General features: G+C 45.8%; 1 protein-coding gene across 1 annotated transcript in view; it reads left to right on the top strand.

Moving 5' to 3' along the window:
- The window catches only part of LOC111145158 (carboxypeptidase X, M14 family member 2), a 126,951-nt gene that overhangs the window by 77,256 nt on the left and 32,446 nt on the right, over window positions 1–17,249 (top strand). Inside the window, exons 5-6 of the mRNA XM_022499853.1 lie at window positions 8,146–8,230; window positions 9,180–9,330. Coding sequence (XP_022355561.1) covers window positions 8,146–8,230; window positions 9,180–9,330 — 236 coding nt within the window. The remainder of the gene's footprint in view (window positions 1–8,145; window positions 8,231–9,179; window positions 9,331–17,249) is intronic.

The raw sequence follows: 17,249 nt of genomic DNA, 5'->3' as shown, positions 1-17,249 counted from the left end.
TATATAATTCACCTTTGTTTTTTTCCGAGGCTGGCGTGCTATCTGTCCTACAGGGGCTGCGGAAAACACATTCCATGTTTTCGCGTGGATAGAACTTTCTGGCAAAACTCAGTCCTCCTACAGCAGTACTGATTGGCGCAAATACCTCTTCTGTCATCCTGGATTATCAACCTTCTTAATTTTAATTAAGATATGATTAATTCTTAATTTCTTTATGGCTGTGTCAGATGGTTACCATTACTGACTGGGGTACAAAGGGTTAAGCTGGAGGCATGGTCACTTCCTGGAAGTGTCTGGAGGAACCCCTGAATTCGTTCACAGTTCAGCTGCAGTCCTGTATATTGTATAGCGCTGGACACTGTCTTCATTGGGATAGTGTCCTTCTTCTTAAGAGCGTAGGTGTGCAGATCGATTACTGTGTTCCAGCACTCTGCTCAGACGGCGCATGTGTTACCGCATTCACATCTGGATTCACTGTACAAAGATAAAGTTGGTGTCTTGTCCCACAGCTGGAGCTTGGGGTCACGCAGCCCTCATACAGGTCACAGCCAGTAAGTGGAAGAGCTAGGATTTTACTTTGGGCTTCTTGCCCTCAAAGCCTGGGCTTTTAACCACTATACGAGTACAACTCTCAATATAGAAATTAACATGTACCCTCCTTGTAGGTTTCCTCATTATTTTCAGAAGGTTTGCCAGTTTGTCAGTTGTTTTTTTAATTTTATTTATTGATTTGACAGACAGCGATCACAAGCAGGCAGAGGGGCAGGCAGAGTGGGGGGGCAGGCCCCCTGCTGAGCAGAGAGCCCGATGCGGGGCTCGATTCCAGGACCCTGAGATCATATCCTGAGCTGAAGGCAGCGGCTTTAACCCACTGAGCCTCCCGGGCGCCCCAGTTTGTCAGTTCTATAGAGTTAGTCAGTGACGAAGCGGGATTTGAGCTACGATGCTTAGCACGCATGTCTCCGCTCATATTCTTACTGTACATTTACCAAGTGCCATGACAGTAGCTTCCAGGTGTGTGTGTAAATGAAACAATGCCTCGGAAGCCCGTCTAGTCAAATGTTTCAAGTTCTGAAAGAAAAGAAATGTCAATGTCAACCTAGAATTGCCAGCGAGAATATCATTCAGAAATGAAGATGAAATAAAGCCATGTTCAGACAGTAAGGACTGCAAACATTTATTGCCAACATACCTGATTTGAAATAAATATCTTAGGGAGTTCTTCAAGCAGAAAGAAAATGATCCAGATGGAAATATGGAAATGCAAAAATAAATGAGGAATACCAGAAAGGGTGGAGTGCCCGTGTGTGGCTCAGTTATTTAAACTTCAGACTGTTGGTTTCAGCTCAGGTCATGATCTCAGGGTTGTGGGTTTGAGCCCCACACTGGGTTCCGTGCTTGACATGGATTCTGCTCCAGATTCTTTCTCCCTCTCCCTCCCCCCAAATAAATAAAATCTTAAAATAAAGAATACCAGAAATGGTAAATAAGTAGACTATATGAAATAATAGTAATTTTTAAAAGACTTTATTTATTTATTTGAGCTAGAGAGAGCTCGAGAGAACACAAGCAGGAGGTGGGGTGGAGAGGGAGAAGCAGACCCCCCACTGAGCAGGGAGCCCGATGCCGGGCTCGATCTCAGGACCTTGTAATCATGACCTAAGCTGAAGGCAGACACTTAGCTGACTGTGCCACCCAGACGCTCTTGAAATGGTAGTAATTTGTTACAAAATTTAAAAAATATATAGAATAAAAATGAATTAAATATTAACTATAAATATACTTAATATAAATATTAACATTAAGATATATAGAGAATTAAAAATTAAAATTGAGTTCCAAAATAATGCAAAAGATAGAGAGATAAACGGACTTAAAGTGTTAGATGGTTCTAATATTAACATGGCAGTGGTAGAATTATAATTTGAGTAAGACTAGTAACTTAAGGTTGCATATTGAAATATTTAAGGTAATTATGAAAAGAATAATGCGAGTGTATAACTATTAAGTTAATAAAGAGAAAATAGAGTAATAAGGATATTTGATTACCAAATAAAAATGCAAAAAAAAAAAAGAAAGGGAAATGTAACAGATGGGTCTAAAAGAAAACAAATTGTAAGATGGTAGATATAAATCCAAATATAACATTACCTCTAAATGAACTACAATCTCCAGGAGAAGAATAATATGATCACATTGTACTTAAAGAAGAAACCTCATAAAACTGAGCTACATGCTGTTTACAGGAGACATAGTTTAAATTTAAGGAGACAGAAGGTTAAATGTAAAGGAATGGAAAGAAATACATATACCCTCACCAAAATAAAACAGGCTAGCTATCCTAATATCAGACAAAGTTGATTTTAAGGCAAGAAACACTGATAGAAATAAAAAAGGGAAATTTTTTTAATCATAAAAGAGTCAATCTATTAGTACTATGTGACAGTCTTAAATCTGTGTGCACTCAATAGCATAGCTTCATTTTTTATATATTTATGGGAAAGGTTTAGAGAACTAGAAGGAGAAACAGATAAATTCACAGTAAGATTGATATTCTTTTACACACCTCTTTCCATAACCAATAGAATAAGCAGACACAGATACATTAAGTATACAGAAGATGTGAATAACACAATTAGTACATCTGATCAAAATTTTATATGTGGAACACTGCACACCATAATTACAGAAATGACATTGGTTTCAAGTGCCCATGGGACATTAGCCCAAACTGACCATATGCTGAGCCATAAGGATGTCTCAGCAAATGTCAAATGATTGACATGATTCAAAGTTTGTTCTCTGTCCATGAAGGAGTTAAACTAGAAATCAGTAATTAAAAGATAACTGGAAAAGCCCCCACACCTGGAAATCAAATTATACTCCTAAATAGTCCATGGTTAAAGGAGAAATCACAACTGGAATTAATATTTTGAACTAAACGATAATGAAGATATGACATATAAAAATTATGGCATGTAGCTAAAGCAGTGGCCAGAAAGAACTTTAACTTTAACCTTAAATACATATATTAGGATTTAAGATGGAAAATTAATCATCTCAAGGAACTATACAAAGTGAACAGCAAATCAAACCTAAAGAATGTGCCAAGAAGAAAAGAGTAAAGAGTAGAAATTAATAAAATACTAGTTTATGCCTTAGGAAATTGCTAGTAGTCAACTACTTTGATTTGTAAAAATGATAGTTTCGTATGGGTCATATGGTTCCTAACAGGAGACACATATGGTTTTATATGGTTTCTATAGGAAACAAATAATAGAGAGGGTAAACAAAGCCAAAAGTTGATTCTTTGAAAAGATTAATAAAATGAAAAACTCTTAGCTGATTAGGAAAAGAGAAAAAAAAATCAACTATCAACATCAAAATTGTAAAAGGGAACATCACTAAAAATGCTGCAGACATTAGCAAGACAATAAAGTAATACTGAGAATAGATTTATGCCAGTAACATTGAAAATAGCTGAAATGTGATAATTCTTCAAAAAGCTCAAGTTACTAAAACTGACAGAAGAAGAAATAGAATATCAGAGTAGTCTAATATCTACTAAAAATATCAGTTCATTCACAAATATGGTCCCCCCAAAACCTGAATTTCAAAAAGTTTGATTGAATTCTTCCAAACATTTAAGAAAGAAATGGCACTTAAAAAAAAAAAAAAAAGGATGGAAACAGGGAGTCATTTCCCAACTATGAGGTTTCATAACCTTGATATCAAAATCTGATGAAAACATTACAAAAACCAAAATTATGGAAAATTTTTTTTCATGAGCATAGATATAAGAAATGCTAAGCAATCTATCACTAAACTGAGTCCAGCAGTATATAAGAAAAATTATGTCTCACCACAAAATGGGATTTATTCCAGAAATAGAAGGGTGGTTTAGCCACAATTGTAACTAACCACTGTAATTCACAACTTAAACAGTACCAAAGAGAAAATTCACAAGAACACTCTGATACATGCAGAAAAGGCATCTCAGAAAATTCTATAGTCATTTGTGTTTAAAAGAAAAAAAGTCCTTTTAAACTAGGAATAAATAATACCTTCCTTTATCTGCAAAAAAATCTGTAAAAGAAGAAAACAAAACTATGGTATAGTATAGCCAGGCCCCTTGCAGTGAGGGGCCCCAGGGCATATGCTATAGCATCCGCTTGGAGCTTCCGCAGTGGGTCCAAAGTTTGTGTGCACAGACTCATTTCAAGAACTGTAAGTTTTTATAATGTGAGAAAAAAAGCCCCAAACAACAGGAATTGCACATTATCGTTACATCATTAGAGGGTAGTTTGATAGAAATCAAAAGACTTTATCCAGTGATTTCTGAACATGGACATGATAATGGGGCTGTAGCAACTATATGGCAACCCAAAGACAATAAATGTGAAAAATGAGTAGATCTTCATGTTCTCTTAGAACTCTGGGACAAGTATAAGGATGTCTTCTTAGAACTCTGAAACAATGACTATGGAAAAATGAATGTACACTGAGCCCTCTTGCAACAGCAATTAGAATGAAATAAATCAGCGTGCCTGGGTGGCTCAATCATTAATCGTCTACCTTTGGCTCAGGTCATGTTCCCGGTGTCCCGGGATCGAGTCCCGTGTTGGGCTCCCTCCTCTGCGGGAAGCCTGCTTCTCCCTCTCCCACTCCCCCTGCTTGTATTCCCTCTGTGGCTGTCTCTCTCCCTCCGTCAAATAAATAAATAAAATCTCTTTTTTAAAAAAAAGTGAAAAAAATCATAATATGGGCAATAGTATGAATTATCAAAGACAAACTAAGCCTGAGTCCAAATGAACAAAGGCTGTTTATCCCTAAGCCTAGGGCACAGGGACCTCTGCCCTTACTTTCATTTCAGCAGGAGCAGTAGAAAGGTGGTAGAAAGGAGAGTCAGATTCATACAGTAAATGGGAAACACTAAGGTCATCTCTGGTTTCCAAATGTTCTGTTAAGGTAGAAATTTTGGAAATGGAGGAGACTTTCTAATTGGTCTTGAGGTACTTTTGACCATGGACTACAAGGGGGCCAGCCCCCTATTGCTTGGCAGAGGAATTTCCACCCCCACCAAATGGTCTGCAAAGCCCACCCAGCCCCGTTTGTCCTGCCTGGTCCCTCACTCTGCCCTCCAGGAATGCCAGCTTCCTTCTGCATCCTCCAAAGCACCATGATCTCTTCTTCCTCCATCTATGAGATGTTTATACTCCGGTGGGAGATAAACACACTATCAGATAATTCTAGAAAGGGGTATAAAATTATATGTGGAATTAAACTATGAAAGAAAGGAACATGTAAGATAAGAAATTGGCCAGATTGGAGGATTAGGCCTGCCTTATCTGATACGGTTTGAGGGCTGAATGATTTAGAGGCAGAGAGTAAAGGTGAGGGGGAAGATGAAAAGAGTATATGCAAAGGCCCTGAGGCAAGAGAGTATAATTGTTATCAGGAATGGAAAGAAAGAGCCCAGAAAACAAAAGGTATAAGCAAGAGTTATAAACTGTGATGAGGATTTTGGTCTTACTACCAGAGAAGGGTGGTATTTCGGGCAGGTAGTGACATGGTAACAGTTCTTTAGAAAACCGGTGTCTAACTGCAGGATAGATTGGGAGGCAGCTTAAATGCCAGGAGACCAATTAGAGGGAGCTGCAGCAGTCCTGGCTAGAGAGAATGGGCTATGAAAATGGAGAGAGTTAGGTAGATTCCAGAAATATGTGGGAGGTGACATTGACAAAATTTGATGATGGTCTCAATGGAGGCATAGGGGATGCGGGGAAAGTGGGGTGCTAGAGAAGACCCTGGGATTTTTGTTTCCCTGGGGGGATGCTAGTAGTTCTTTTGAGGCAGGAGCTCGGCCTGGCCCAGGTCAGGGTGCAGAGCAGGAGCCATGCACCCATCCGCTGGGGTGGGGTAAATCTGAGACGTTGCTGGGCCCCGAGAAGTGGTGAGACGTCAGGCAGGCAGAGCAAGGGGCAGGGGTCTGCAGCCCAGAGGGGAGGTCAGAACCACATAAACAATTAATTGCCCTTCAAACCTAAGTAGTGGATTTGCCCACATTTGTTTTAAGTTTGAGAAATTATTTGGTTTTCATTTCTTTGTTGTTTTTTTCCTCCCCCTTTCTTTGGACTGCTTATTTTATTTTTCCTTCCTGCCCCTCTCTTACTGTGTGTGTGTTTCTCTTGACGGAGAGGCTTCTCCAGGCCATCGCCTCCATCTCTGTAGGTGGGATGTGCCTCTCGCCTCGGCAACCTTCCCAGGTCACTCTGGGGTGTTAGCAGCAGACAGACCGCAAAAGGGACTGCATTTGCAAGGTCTTTAGAGATTATTTGAATGTGGGACCCAGGTTGGTATTTGGGGTGAGGATATTCGCCGTGCAGAGAACATGCGCTGTGCCTGGGTCCCTTGCACAAGACACTCCTGATGCCTGTCGGTCTGCAGGCGTGGGCTCCGCCTTCGCCCTCCCCCGGGGAGCCCGCTGTTCCATCGCTTCCAGCATCTGGCAGGTCTTCAGACAGAGCTGGTGGGGAGGAGAGAAGGGAGAAGCCTCGAGGGGAGGTTTGTTTCCAAGCACCTATAGAAGCACCTAGGAGGAATTTTCACAAGTCCGTCACATGAGCCCGCGTGAAGACAAGCAGCTCATCTTCCTAAATGAAACTTACGAGGTCGTGCTGATTCAGAAACCCAAAACCGCATGGGGATAGATCTGGATCCAGAATCCAAGGAAATGTCACAGTAGGAAAAGGACTCCAAGTGCTTCAGCTGGCAGAATGTTCTAAGGATTGCTGAATTGTTGTTTCGTTCCAGTGTTTTAAAAATTAAAAAAAAAAAATGATGCTCTGAGAAAATCTTCTATATTTGCTACCAGTTAATGTTATACACAGCTGAGTCTGAGGGACAAAAATGTGTCTTCTGCATGAAGGTGGTTTTGGGGCGTGGCCTAGCAGATTGACCCCCACCCTGGGAAGCCCACTCTGGCTCTTGTCACCTCTGATTTCTGTGCAGCGGAACTTGATGGCGGGTCTGGCGTTGGGCCCAGCGAGCCCTGGCTTATCGCCGGGGGTGGGGGGATTGTCTGCCCGGCTGTGACAGCCGAGGAGAAGCCCAGTGTCTCTCAGACAGTCAAGCTGTTATTTTTGTGGTTGGTGCCATCGAGTTTGTTATGTTCCCAAATCATTTTCCCAAGGAAATTTTTAGACCTACTTGCAATTTTTACCGAGGTTAGTTTTCCACGTGGAACTCTTCTACCGCGTGAGAGGTAGATGCTCAGTAGAAAGAAATACGCCAATGTCCGTGGGTCTTTGCGTGTCACCAGCATGCAGGGCTGGCTTGGGACCACGCACTGTCCTAGGGGTTTAGGAATATTGAACCGTCAAGGGCTCACGTTAATCTTCTGAGCCCGGTGCTTTTAGGGTCCTCATCTTACTGGTGAGTCAGCAGCGGCATAGATGGGTCAGTCAGGTGGCCGGGGCCACGGGGAGGCTGAGCAGTGGGGCCAGGCTGTGACCCAGTGTTTTCCTCTGCTGGGCTGACTGTTGAGCCTTGAATAATGCAGGGGTTAGGGGTGCCAACACCCTGTACAGTTGGAAATCTGTGTCTAACTTTTGACTCTCCAAAAACAGTTACCAGTAGCCTCCTGTTGGCCAGAAGGGAGCCTTACTGTTAGCGCAACGGTCCATGGATACACATTTTACATGTGTATTCTGTACTGTGTTCTTACAGCAAAGTAAGTAGAGAAAAGAAAATGTGAGAAAATCTTAAGGAGAGAAAATACACTGACAGTACTGGCCTGTATTTATCAAACTAAATCCACGAATGCGTGGACCCGTGTGGTTCAAACCCGTGTGGTTCAGGGTTCCACCGGATCTTCCTTATTGCTGCACCTCTGCGTAGAAGAGGGGAACATTGTAAAGGTTTATTTATTTATTTATATTGTTGAGGTGGCGGCTGGGGGGAGGCTGGGTGGGAGAGAGAGGGTCTTAAGCAGATTCCGCACTGAGCGTAGCTTGATCCCGTGACCCCAAGATCCTGACCTGAACCAAAACCAAGAGTCAGATCCTCAATGACGGCCCCACCCAGGCTCCCCAGAGCTGAATATTTTAAAATATGTAGTTCCAGTGATGTTTTATTTTCTCGTAGGAGTGACTGGGTGACCTCTTTCAAGGTCATGGTGAGCAATGACAGCCATACGTGGGTCACTGTTAAGAACGGATCTGGAGACATGGTGAGTTTCATGTTCCCTCTGTCCATGCCCCTGGTGTGGGGCTGCATGGGTCTCTGCAAAGAGAGGTGATGTGTGCCCCCCTCCGTGTCTGCTGATACTGCGTCAACTCAAACCAATGATGGATAATGTGCTCATCCCTTGCCCCCCCGCCCCCACCGGCTTCCGTGCCCTGAAGCTCAGTGCTCAGGTGGCCCATGTAGAGCTCATGTGAAATTCTGAGCTGCTGGGATGCAGCTTCTTCCACAATCCACAGGTCATGTGGGGGACGTGTGGTACAGCCAGTGTGCCTGCGCCCCTCCTAGCTGCTCGGTTGCAAGAGTTTTCCAGCTTTCTTTAATAATCTATCTTTCCGCTCCATGATTTGCTCCAGATTAGCCGGTTCTGATCATGTCAGCCTCTGGCTCAGGTTCTCAAGCACATCCATCCTCCCATGGCATCCAGAGTCTTCCCTAATCTGACGGCATCTTCGGTTTCAACCTTCTTTCTCTCTTAACCCCTGCACACATTCCTCCTGCATTCCAGAAGTGTGGGCCCGCTGCTCTGCTCCTTCTAAGCCCACCTCTGGGCTTCTCCAGTCATTCCCTCTGCTTTTCTCTAGAATCCCCCACCCCATAGGTCTAAAGGCCAGTTCAAATGCCACCTGCTCCCTGAAGGTCTGCCTGGTCCTTTCCTTCTTCTGAAATCCCAAAGCTCCATGGCTGTCCCATGACACTCATAGATTTCACCCAGATTATCAAAATATTCCCTCCTCCTTCTCTCTCCACTACCCCAGAAGATGGGGGCTTCCTGAGGGCAGGGTCCATGCCTGATCCATTTCTCTTCACCCCCCCAAGGCCCCCCCAACACTGGGGGTTCCTTAGTGAAATCTTATGGAATGAGTGAATTACCCTTTTATCCCTTGATAATTGAGCTCTAAGAGTTTGGCTTTCCCCCCCTTGTGCATAAGTAGATATTTGAAGGAAACAGTGAGAAGGAGATCCCTGTCCTCAACGAGCTGCCCGTCCCCATGGTGGCCCGCTACATCCGCGTCAATCCGCAGTCCTGGTTCGACAACGGGAGCATCTGTATGAGGCTGGAGATCCTCGGCTGCCCCCTGCCGGGTGAGCCTGCCCTTCCCGACTTGCTGCTGGGGGGGTTGCTGATGGAGAACAGGTGCCTAGCCAAGGTGACCACAAACAAACCAAGCAATATTATTCTCATGTTTAAAAAAAAAAAAAACTACATCTATTGCAGAATATTTTGAAAACCTAGCTAAGCAGAAAGAAAATAAATAAAAATCTCCCCTCATCCCACCCAGAAACGCCATGCTTATTTGGGGAGTAGCAAAGTGATGTGCCAGCTGTGGTTGTGTCTGCCGAAAATGGTGCACGTTTCAGGGCTGAAAATTCACTCAACACTACCACTCTGAAGCAAGCAAAGAAAAAAAAATTAGAGAAAATTTTTCATAGCATATTTAATTGTCCCTGAGTGCTCCCACTACTTGGAGTAGAGGAGGTAGCCAAAATTAATTTTAAATGTGACCATGTACACAGTCTCTCTCTAAGTCGCTTTGCTTGGGTGCCTATGTCTTTGGGTAAATGCCTCTTTATCTCCCGAGGCCTATTTTCACTTGATGATATCTGGGTGTGATCTCAGGGTGCCAGGAAGAGGGGGACTTGAAGTCGCAGGTGTGTCCTCTGGAGCCCTGCTGGTATTTTCTCTGGACAGGCTGATCTGGCCTGGCTTGTGGCTGGCTTGGTCTAGCCTTTCAGAGCTTTGGAGTATGTGCCCATATAGAGCCTGTAGATGACCCCTGCCATCTGCAGGGCAGGAAGCTAACTCCTAGCACATTCCTAAGGCTCTTCATTAAGGCCTATAGGAATTCCTACATCCCTGTGCACCTGCGGTCTGTCCCTAGGGAGCAAGCAACACAACTTTGGGTTATATAGTTTTCCTTACTGCCCTTGTCTAGTGGGAGAGGGAGGCCTTGCTACTTCTGGGGTTCGCCCAGCCTTGGGGAGGGGTATCATCGGCTCTGATGCTCTCAGGAGTCAAGCAACAGCTATTTCTGTAGCCATTCGGCCCCCCTCCCCCACTGTGAACTTATATTTATTGCTTTTCAAAGCACGTTTAATGTCATTTATTGCTTTTCTCTCAATCCCATAATATCCAAGTTCTTGCTTTGCCAAGTACGAATTTTTAGAACGCAAACTCTGTATTGGTGAGAAAGATGGGTCTATCTGCCTACCTACTTACACTCACACAAGACAGATTCTTTGTTATATATTTGGACTTACTAGCTTACAAAACTTTTTTTTAATGTCATTAAAACTATTAGAGACCATCTGTCTTGTGGATGCATTTATCTAGTCTATAGACAAAAATCCTGTTTGTAATTGCCTTACTGTGGGAAGTTCAGTTGTTTCCAATATTTTGGTTCCATAAAGAAACACACGAGGAACGTCTTTGTTTCTGTGTCACCGTGTGAGTCCATAATTACTGTGTGAATTGTAGGATTATTCAAGTATGGGATGAGTACTTACGTGAGATTATGATAAATAGGGTCGCTGGTGCAAAGGGCATGTGCATTTCAAGGCTGAGCCCTAGAGGCTGTTGTAAGCCAGCCTGATCTAGGACCCGGGCCTCCTTTTGTGGCTGGTTGATCCTGCAGTGGTCACTCAGGTCCCACCTGCTGCCACCCAGGGCCCACTGGGCTTTCCAGAGTGTGGAGAGTCTGCAGACTGAGAGGCCCTCTTTGGGCCAGGCCAGGAGGCCTGGATTCCTGTGTCACTCATCACAGCCTCTGTCTGCTTGCTTGAAAGAGCAGGGCTGTGGTTTCTCTCTGCGGCAGGAACTCATCCATTGTTGGTAAAGGGCAAAGGGCAGCCTGTGACAGTCTCATGAAACAAATATTTCCCTGTGAAGTTATTCTTGGTTCTGTGTGTGTTTGAAGATAGGTCCTTGGGGGTAATTAAACACAAAGGCAGAGTTACAGCATTAATTCTAGGTGGGTTGCAAGGACAGACTTGGACTGGCTTTATTTCCAACACCAAACATTAAGGGCCATCTCTCTTCTAGAAGTTACATAGCAGTCTGCCAGAGGGGAACTGGCCTTTGTCCGTGCCTCCTGGTGGCAGTCACATCTGAGGGACTGGGGCAGCCCAGGGGCCCCCACGTCCATGTGGGTAAATGAACCTTGCTCATCGCCCTGCTGTGGGCACAGGCCCTTTGTGGGTGGTAATGAGGTCAAAGACAGAGATGACCCAGCCAACTCAGCTGCTCAATCCCAAGGTGACCTTGTGGTCTAAATGCAATCGCCCAGAGTCTGTTTTTCCGGGAACTCTTGTTTATGAAAAATTCATTTACCTTTGTTTCTGCTCTCTTTGTTCTATGCCTGCCATCTTCCTGAGAACTCTCCGGTCAGGGCAGAGGAAGGGGGTGAGTCTTTCCAAGCTTTTGTGAGTAATGTGTCCAGAAATGTTTGAACTGGAAGATGAATTACCACATGCCATTGTCTATTAATAGGATTTTTAAAGCTCAAAAGGAAAAGAAAATGGAGTGTTGTTTATGGTTACAGTTTCAGTTTTGCAAGATGAGAAGGTTCTAGAGATCTGTCTCACAACAATGTGGATATACTTAACACTACTCAACTGTACTCATAAAGATAAAGTTAGGATGGTAAATCAGACATGTATAGGACCACAATTAAATTTTTTTTAATTCAAAAAGTATTTTATTATTCTTTTTCTCCCCCTCAATTTGTCTATTGGAGCATAGTTGATACACAATGTTACATGAGTTTCAGGTGTACAGCACGGTGATTACACTGTGCTCACCCCAAGTGTAGCTCCCGTCTGTCACCATAAATGCAGTTGCAGGATCAGACACTGTCTTCCCTGTTCTGTGCCTTGCATTCCCGTGACTTCGTCATTCCATAACCGTAAGCCTGGACCTCCCGCTCCCCTTCGTCCATGTTTGCTCCACCCCCCACCCCACTGTCCCCACACTCAGGCAACCCCAGTTTGTTCTCTGTACTTACAGATCTGATTCTGCTTTTCATTTGCTTGTTTATACATTTGTTTTTTTGAAATTCCACATGGGAGTGAAATCATATAGTACTTGTCTTTCTCAGTCTGACTTATTTCACTTAACACAATACCTTCTCGGTTGTTCATTATTTAAAAGTAACAAAAAAAAAAAAAAAAAAAAAGAAGGAAGAAAGAAAGAAAAGTCGGGCCGACTCTTAATTTCAGCTCCGGTCATGATCTCAGGGTCCTGGGATCAAGCCCCAGGTTGAGCTTCACACTCAGCGTGGAGTCTGCTTGAGATTCTCTATCTCTCTAACCCTGCCCCCCTGCACTTGTGCTCTCTCTTTCTTTCTCTAAAATAAATAAGTAAAAGTAAAAAGAAGTCCTTTTCCCCACATTTGAATGGACTTGCCCATTTTGGATGAGCATGCATTAAAGATCTATGCATATCAGAAACTGGGGAAGGCTTCCTAACATACATTTTTTTAATAATGAATAGTTCAGGTTAAGATGCATGCTGGCCGACTTCAAGGTCACAGAGTTGGTGGTTCTCAGCTCTTTGCTGTGTAAAGAATACTGCCATGTGTGCTATCTGTTTCTGGAAAGGGCCCTGTTGCTCTGCATACGATTTCCCCACAGGGCATTAGGAGCACACCCAGGGGCCCAGGAAATGATTTTCAGGGCCTGGGATGGGGCCGTGTGTGAGCCCTGGTGCTGTGAAGGTGTGAGTCCAACCTTCCAGGGGAAAGCACCACTCCTCCCACCTCATCTTGCCTGTCACCGGATCTGAGCGACTGTCCCTCGATCGGCACAGGGCTGGGGTTCTTGGATTCAGCTCAAGACCTTGGGAGGGGCCGTGAGGAGGTCTGGGTGCAGGAACTCTTTTCCCTTCAACACAGAAGAGCTGCTAAGGGCAGATATCCCACCATCATTCTCGTGGGTGGGCCAGGACCTCTGGACACACTGCCTCTCCTTCCCTTTCCCTCGTGCCCATGCCCTCCCAGGCATAAGTCCCTGAGAACATATTCCAATCATGAGACCACCACCCGTCTTGCTGACCTGGTTTAGCCAGCCCCTCCCCACTCTCATCACTACGGAGAAATCAGGGGACGGATGGGCTCTGCTGGGTCAGCAGAGCTGCAGGAGACGTCGTCAGTCTAATTGCTTTGCTGCTTTTCTTCACGAAGGCCACAGGCTGAGTACCTCCTCGTCCTGGCATTGGTCATTATTTTGGGCCCCAGCCTGGGTTTTGAAAAGACAGGCGTGGGAACATGAAGTTGCTGTGGCCCTTTTTTTGTCTTGCTTTGCTAAGGGCAAAGTGTTCAGCCTCTTCGGGATGAAACTAGAAGTGCTCACGGGAAGGGCAGTGTCCCAGCCACGGGCTGGCTTCGTTGTTACTGCTTGCCTGGGCCTTGTGTGACCTGAAAAAAAAAAAAAAAAAAGAGAGAGAGAGAGAGAAGAATTCATGTCCCATTCAGGGAAGCTGGGTGGACAGAAAGGGCATGCGTTCCTGATGAGATCAGGTTCACGGTCTGCGACCCCCCCAGCACCTGTGGTCTTGTGCAACTTGTGGGAGAACTCCATGCCTCGCTTTTCTCACGTCTGAAGTGGAGTCATGAGCTTCCCTGTAGAACGGGGACTATGTCCTCCCACTCCTGCATTGCCCTTTCGTAAAGCATCCCCGTGAGATGACCCAAGCCCTCCCCATGTACCTATGGAAGGACCTGAGTCTCCCTTCCTCACCTGCCCCCGGTACTTCTGGGGCTAGCTGGAGGGGTCGCCTGCCCTTGCCAGGGGATTGCATTCTGCCTCCTGCTTCCCGTGCCTTCTCTCAGTGCTGCTCCTGGTCAGCTCACGCCATCATCTCCCTTTCCCCTGGATTTGAGAGCAACAGCCTCCTCGGATGCTGATCCACGTGAGGGCTCACTGCTGAGGTTTGGGGATAAAAATGGGGCTTTGCTGCATGTAACATAGAACCACACAGACCTGACAGTCAGCATTTCTGTCCCTAAGGCTCCTGGTCATCCCAGCAAAGGGGATCTCTGGACTGCTGCCATGCTGCCCAGACCGCACCCTCTCGGCCTAGACCTCTCCTCTGCTTCCCACTTCCTGTCTGGCTCCGTCTTCCTCTGACTTCCTGTCCCTTGGGCTTCCGGGTTGGGGGAGGGGAATGAGTGGGATTGAAACACCTGTTTCTTTTTTCTTTTTCTTTTTTCTATTTACTTATTTATTAATGTTAATCACCACACAGTACATCATTAGTTTTTGATGTAGTGTTCCATGATTCATTGTTTACGCATAACACCCAGTTCTCCTTGCAATACATGCCCTGCTTAATACCCATCACTGGACTCACCTCCCTCTTCTCCAAAACTCTTAGTTTGTTTCCTGGAGTCCATAGTCTCTCATGGTTCACCTCCCGCTCTCATTACCCCCCTTCATTTTTCCCTTCCTTCTTCTAATGTCCTCCATGCTATTCCTTATGTTCCACAGATAAGTGAAACCATATGATAATTGTCTTTCTCTGCTTGACTTATTTCACTTAACATAATCTCCTCCAGTCCCATCCATGTCGGTGCAAATGGTGGGTATTCATCCTTTCTGCTGGCTGAGTAATATTCCATTGTTTATATGGACCCCATCTTCTTCATCCATTCATCTGCTTAAGGGCATCTCAGCTCCTTCCACAGTTTGGCTATTGTGGACATTGCTGCTATGAACATTGGGGTGCATTTGCCCCATCTTTTCACTATATCTGTATCTCTGGGGTAAATACCCTAGTGTAATTGCTGGGTCGTAGGGTAGCTCTATTTTTAACTTTTTGAGGAATCTCTGCCTTGTTTTCCAAAGTGGCTGCACCAGCTTGCATTCCCACCAACAGTGTAAGAGGGTTCCCCTTTCTCCACATTCTCTCCAACACTTGTTTCTTGCCTTGTCAGTTTTTGCCATTCTAACTGGTGTAAGGTGCTATCTCAATGTGCTTTTGATTTGAATCTCCCTGATGGGTAATGATGATGAACATTTTTTCATGTGTCTGTTAGCCACTTGGATGTCTTCTTTGGAGAAGTGTCTGTTCATGTCTTCTGCCCATTCTTTGCTTTGAACATCTGTTTCTTTTTTAGATAGAGACCAGGACCTCTCTGCTCTTCTCCCATCCCGGCTAGATGGAGCCTTGCCTTTCAGAGCCATGAGTTCCACGAGAAGGACTCTGTTGCTCCCCTGGAATACACGCAGGCTGCTTGCCTTCCCTGCCATTGTTCACCGGCTCTTCCATTCTTGATGCACAGACCCCTCCCCCCACCGAAGGCTCAGCAAGAGCCATTTGCAGAGTACCCTCACACAGTGTGGAACAAATGTCATTTCTCCCACTTTCCCCTCCTTTCTTCTTCTACTGCCCTTGCTTAGACCATTTGGTATGTTTCTAAGGTCAGCAGCCCCCATGGATGGTGGGAAGTTGAGAGAGAAGATGTCTCCTTTTTTGTCCTGGTTTAGTTTTGTCCTCTGTGTCCTCTGTGTGTACTGCTCTTAGGACCTGCTGATAGGGATAAACCTCTACTTTTCGAGAAACCAGAATGCCTCCCTTGATCGGGCTGTCTAGCCACCCGTCCACCCCTTCATTCATTCCTCACTCATGCATTCCTGCATCAAACACATAGGATGTGCCTGTTCTGAGGCAGGGCCCAGGGATCTGGGGACAGGACAGATGGCTTCACTGCCCCAGGAGCTCTCGCAGTGCAACTAGGGAAGCGTGTCGGGCATCCTTACCCCCAGGGAACCCCGCTCACTTCAGGGGAATCCAGCCTTGCTGGTGGCCACTGTCCTCCCTGCGACCGAGGGCAGTGTGCCCTTACTGAGTTTAAATAAGCCTTGGTTTCTCTTCTTGGTCCAAGCGCCCCATGTTGATTGCTGGGGAACTGTAGAAACATGAGCACTCTGGACAAAAGTCTCTTCTGAGGGTTCCTCCTGTCACTCAGGCTGCACGTTGGCCCTGGGACTGTCTGGAGAAGTGGCGTCAGCCGAACGAGTAGAGGGCTTGCAGGCTTCTGCGTGCAGCCCAGCAGAGCGGTTGTGCGGGGGGATTATAGGAAATGGGGATGAAAGGAAAATAGCCCGAGTGATGTGCTGCTCCTCTTCAGAACCACTTACAGCCCTGGGTTTGATGGCTCCAGGGACAGTAATGACCCGACAGCAACACGGGCTCTGCTGGGGCTTCCTGGCCCTCCCCTGGCTCCTCTTGGCATGACCTTGTCATAAGAACAGTCAGGTGGGCTGTGGGCAGAGGTGACTTGTTTTCATCGGGGGGCCAGCTCGTTGGTGCTCGGGCTGCATTTGGTCCCAGGCCATCTGCACTCAGGCGTGTGTGCAGGGGGTGTTGGGGCTGAGGTCACAGGGACACAGTGGCGGGCACTTCCTTGGGGCGAGGCTGGCCTCGAGGCAGGTACAGGAAGATCTGCTGTGGCAATGAGCCTCCGGTGGCCTCCTCGTCCTTAGAGAGCACTCTGAGGCAGGCAGCCCTTTTTTTCAAAAAATGAGGTGAATCTCTTGTAATGTCCATTGAACCATTTTAAAGATACAAGGCTGTGGTATTTAGCATACTCATGACGTGTTGCAAGCACCAGCTCTGTCCAGTTTCTGAATTTTCTCGTGGACCCATAAACCCACCCAGGGCCCATCGAGTCGTCACTTCCGGATCCCCTCCGCCATCCCTGTGACCTCTAGTCTCTGCCTCTATGGATCACCTGCTCTGGAGAGGAATGTCAAAGGCATCATGAGCCCCGCGATTCCGGATCGCACGGGATCCTCCTTTCCATCAAAGATGCCTCTCCACCCCCTACTGAGCGCCCACTCCTGTCACGCAAAGGTCCCCAAAGCAAGCAAACAGCAAAGCAGAACAGTCTGAGAACCTTGATTCCCCCCACCCTGGATTTCCAGGAATGCGTTTTGGCCTGGAATTATCACTGTTGTCATGAAAAGAGCCCCGTGGAGTAAGCTGGCGTGTGTGTGGGGGTGGG

This window comes from Enhydra lutris, unplaced genomic scaffold (assembly GCF_002288905.1).
Source record: "Enhydra lutris kenyoni isolate GAN:26980312 unplaced genomic scaffold, ASM228890v2 scaffoldscaffold12, whole genome shotgun sequence".
NCBI classification, from domain to species: domain Eukaryota; kingdom Metazoa; phylum Chordata; class Mammalia; order Carnivora; family Mustelidae; genus Enhydra; species Enhydra lutris.
The sequence above is the reverse complement of the archived record's forward strand: the minus strand, read 5'-3'. Positions and strand labels throughout refer to the sequence as shown.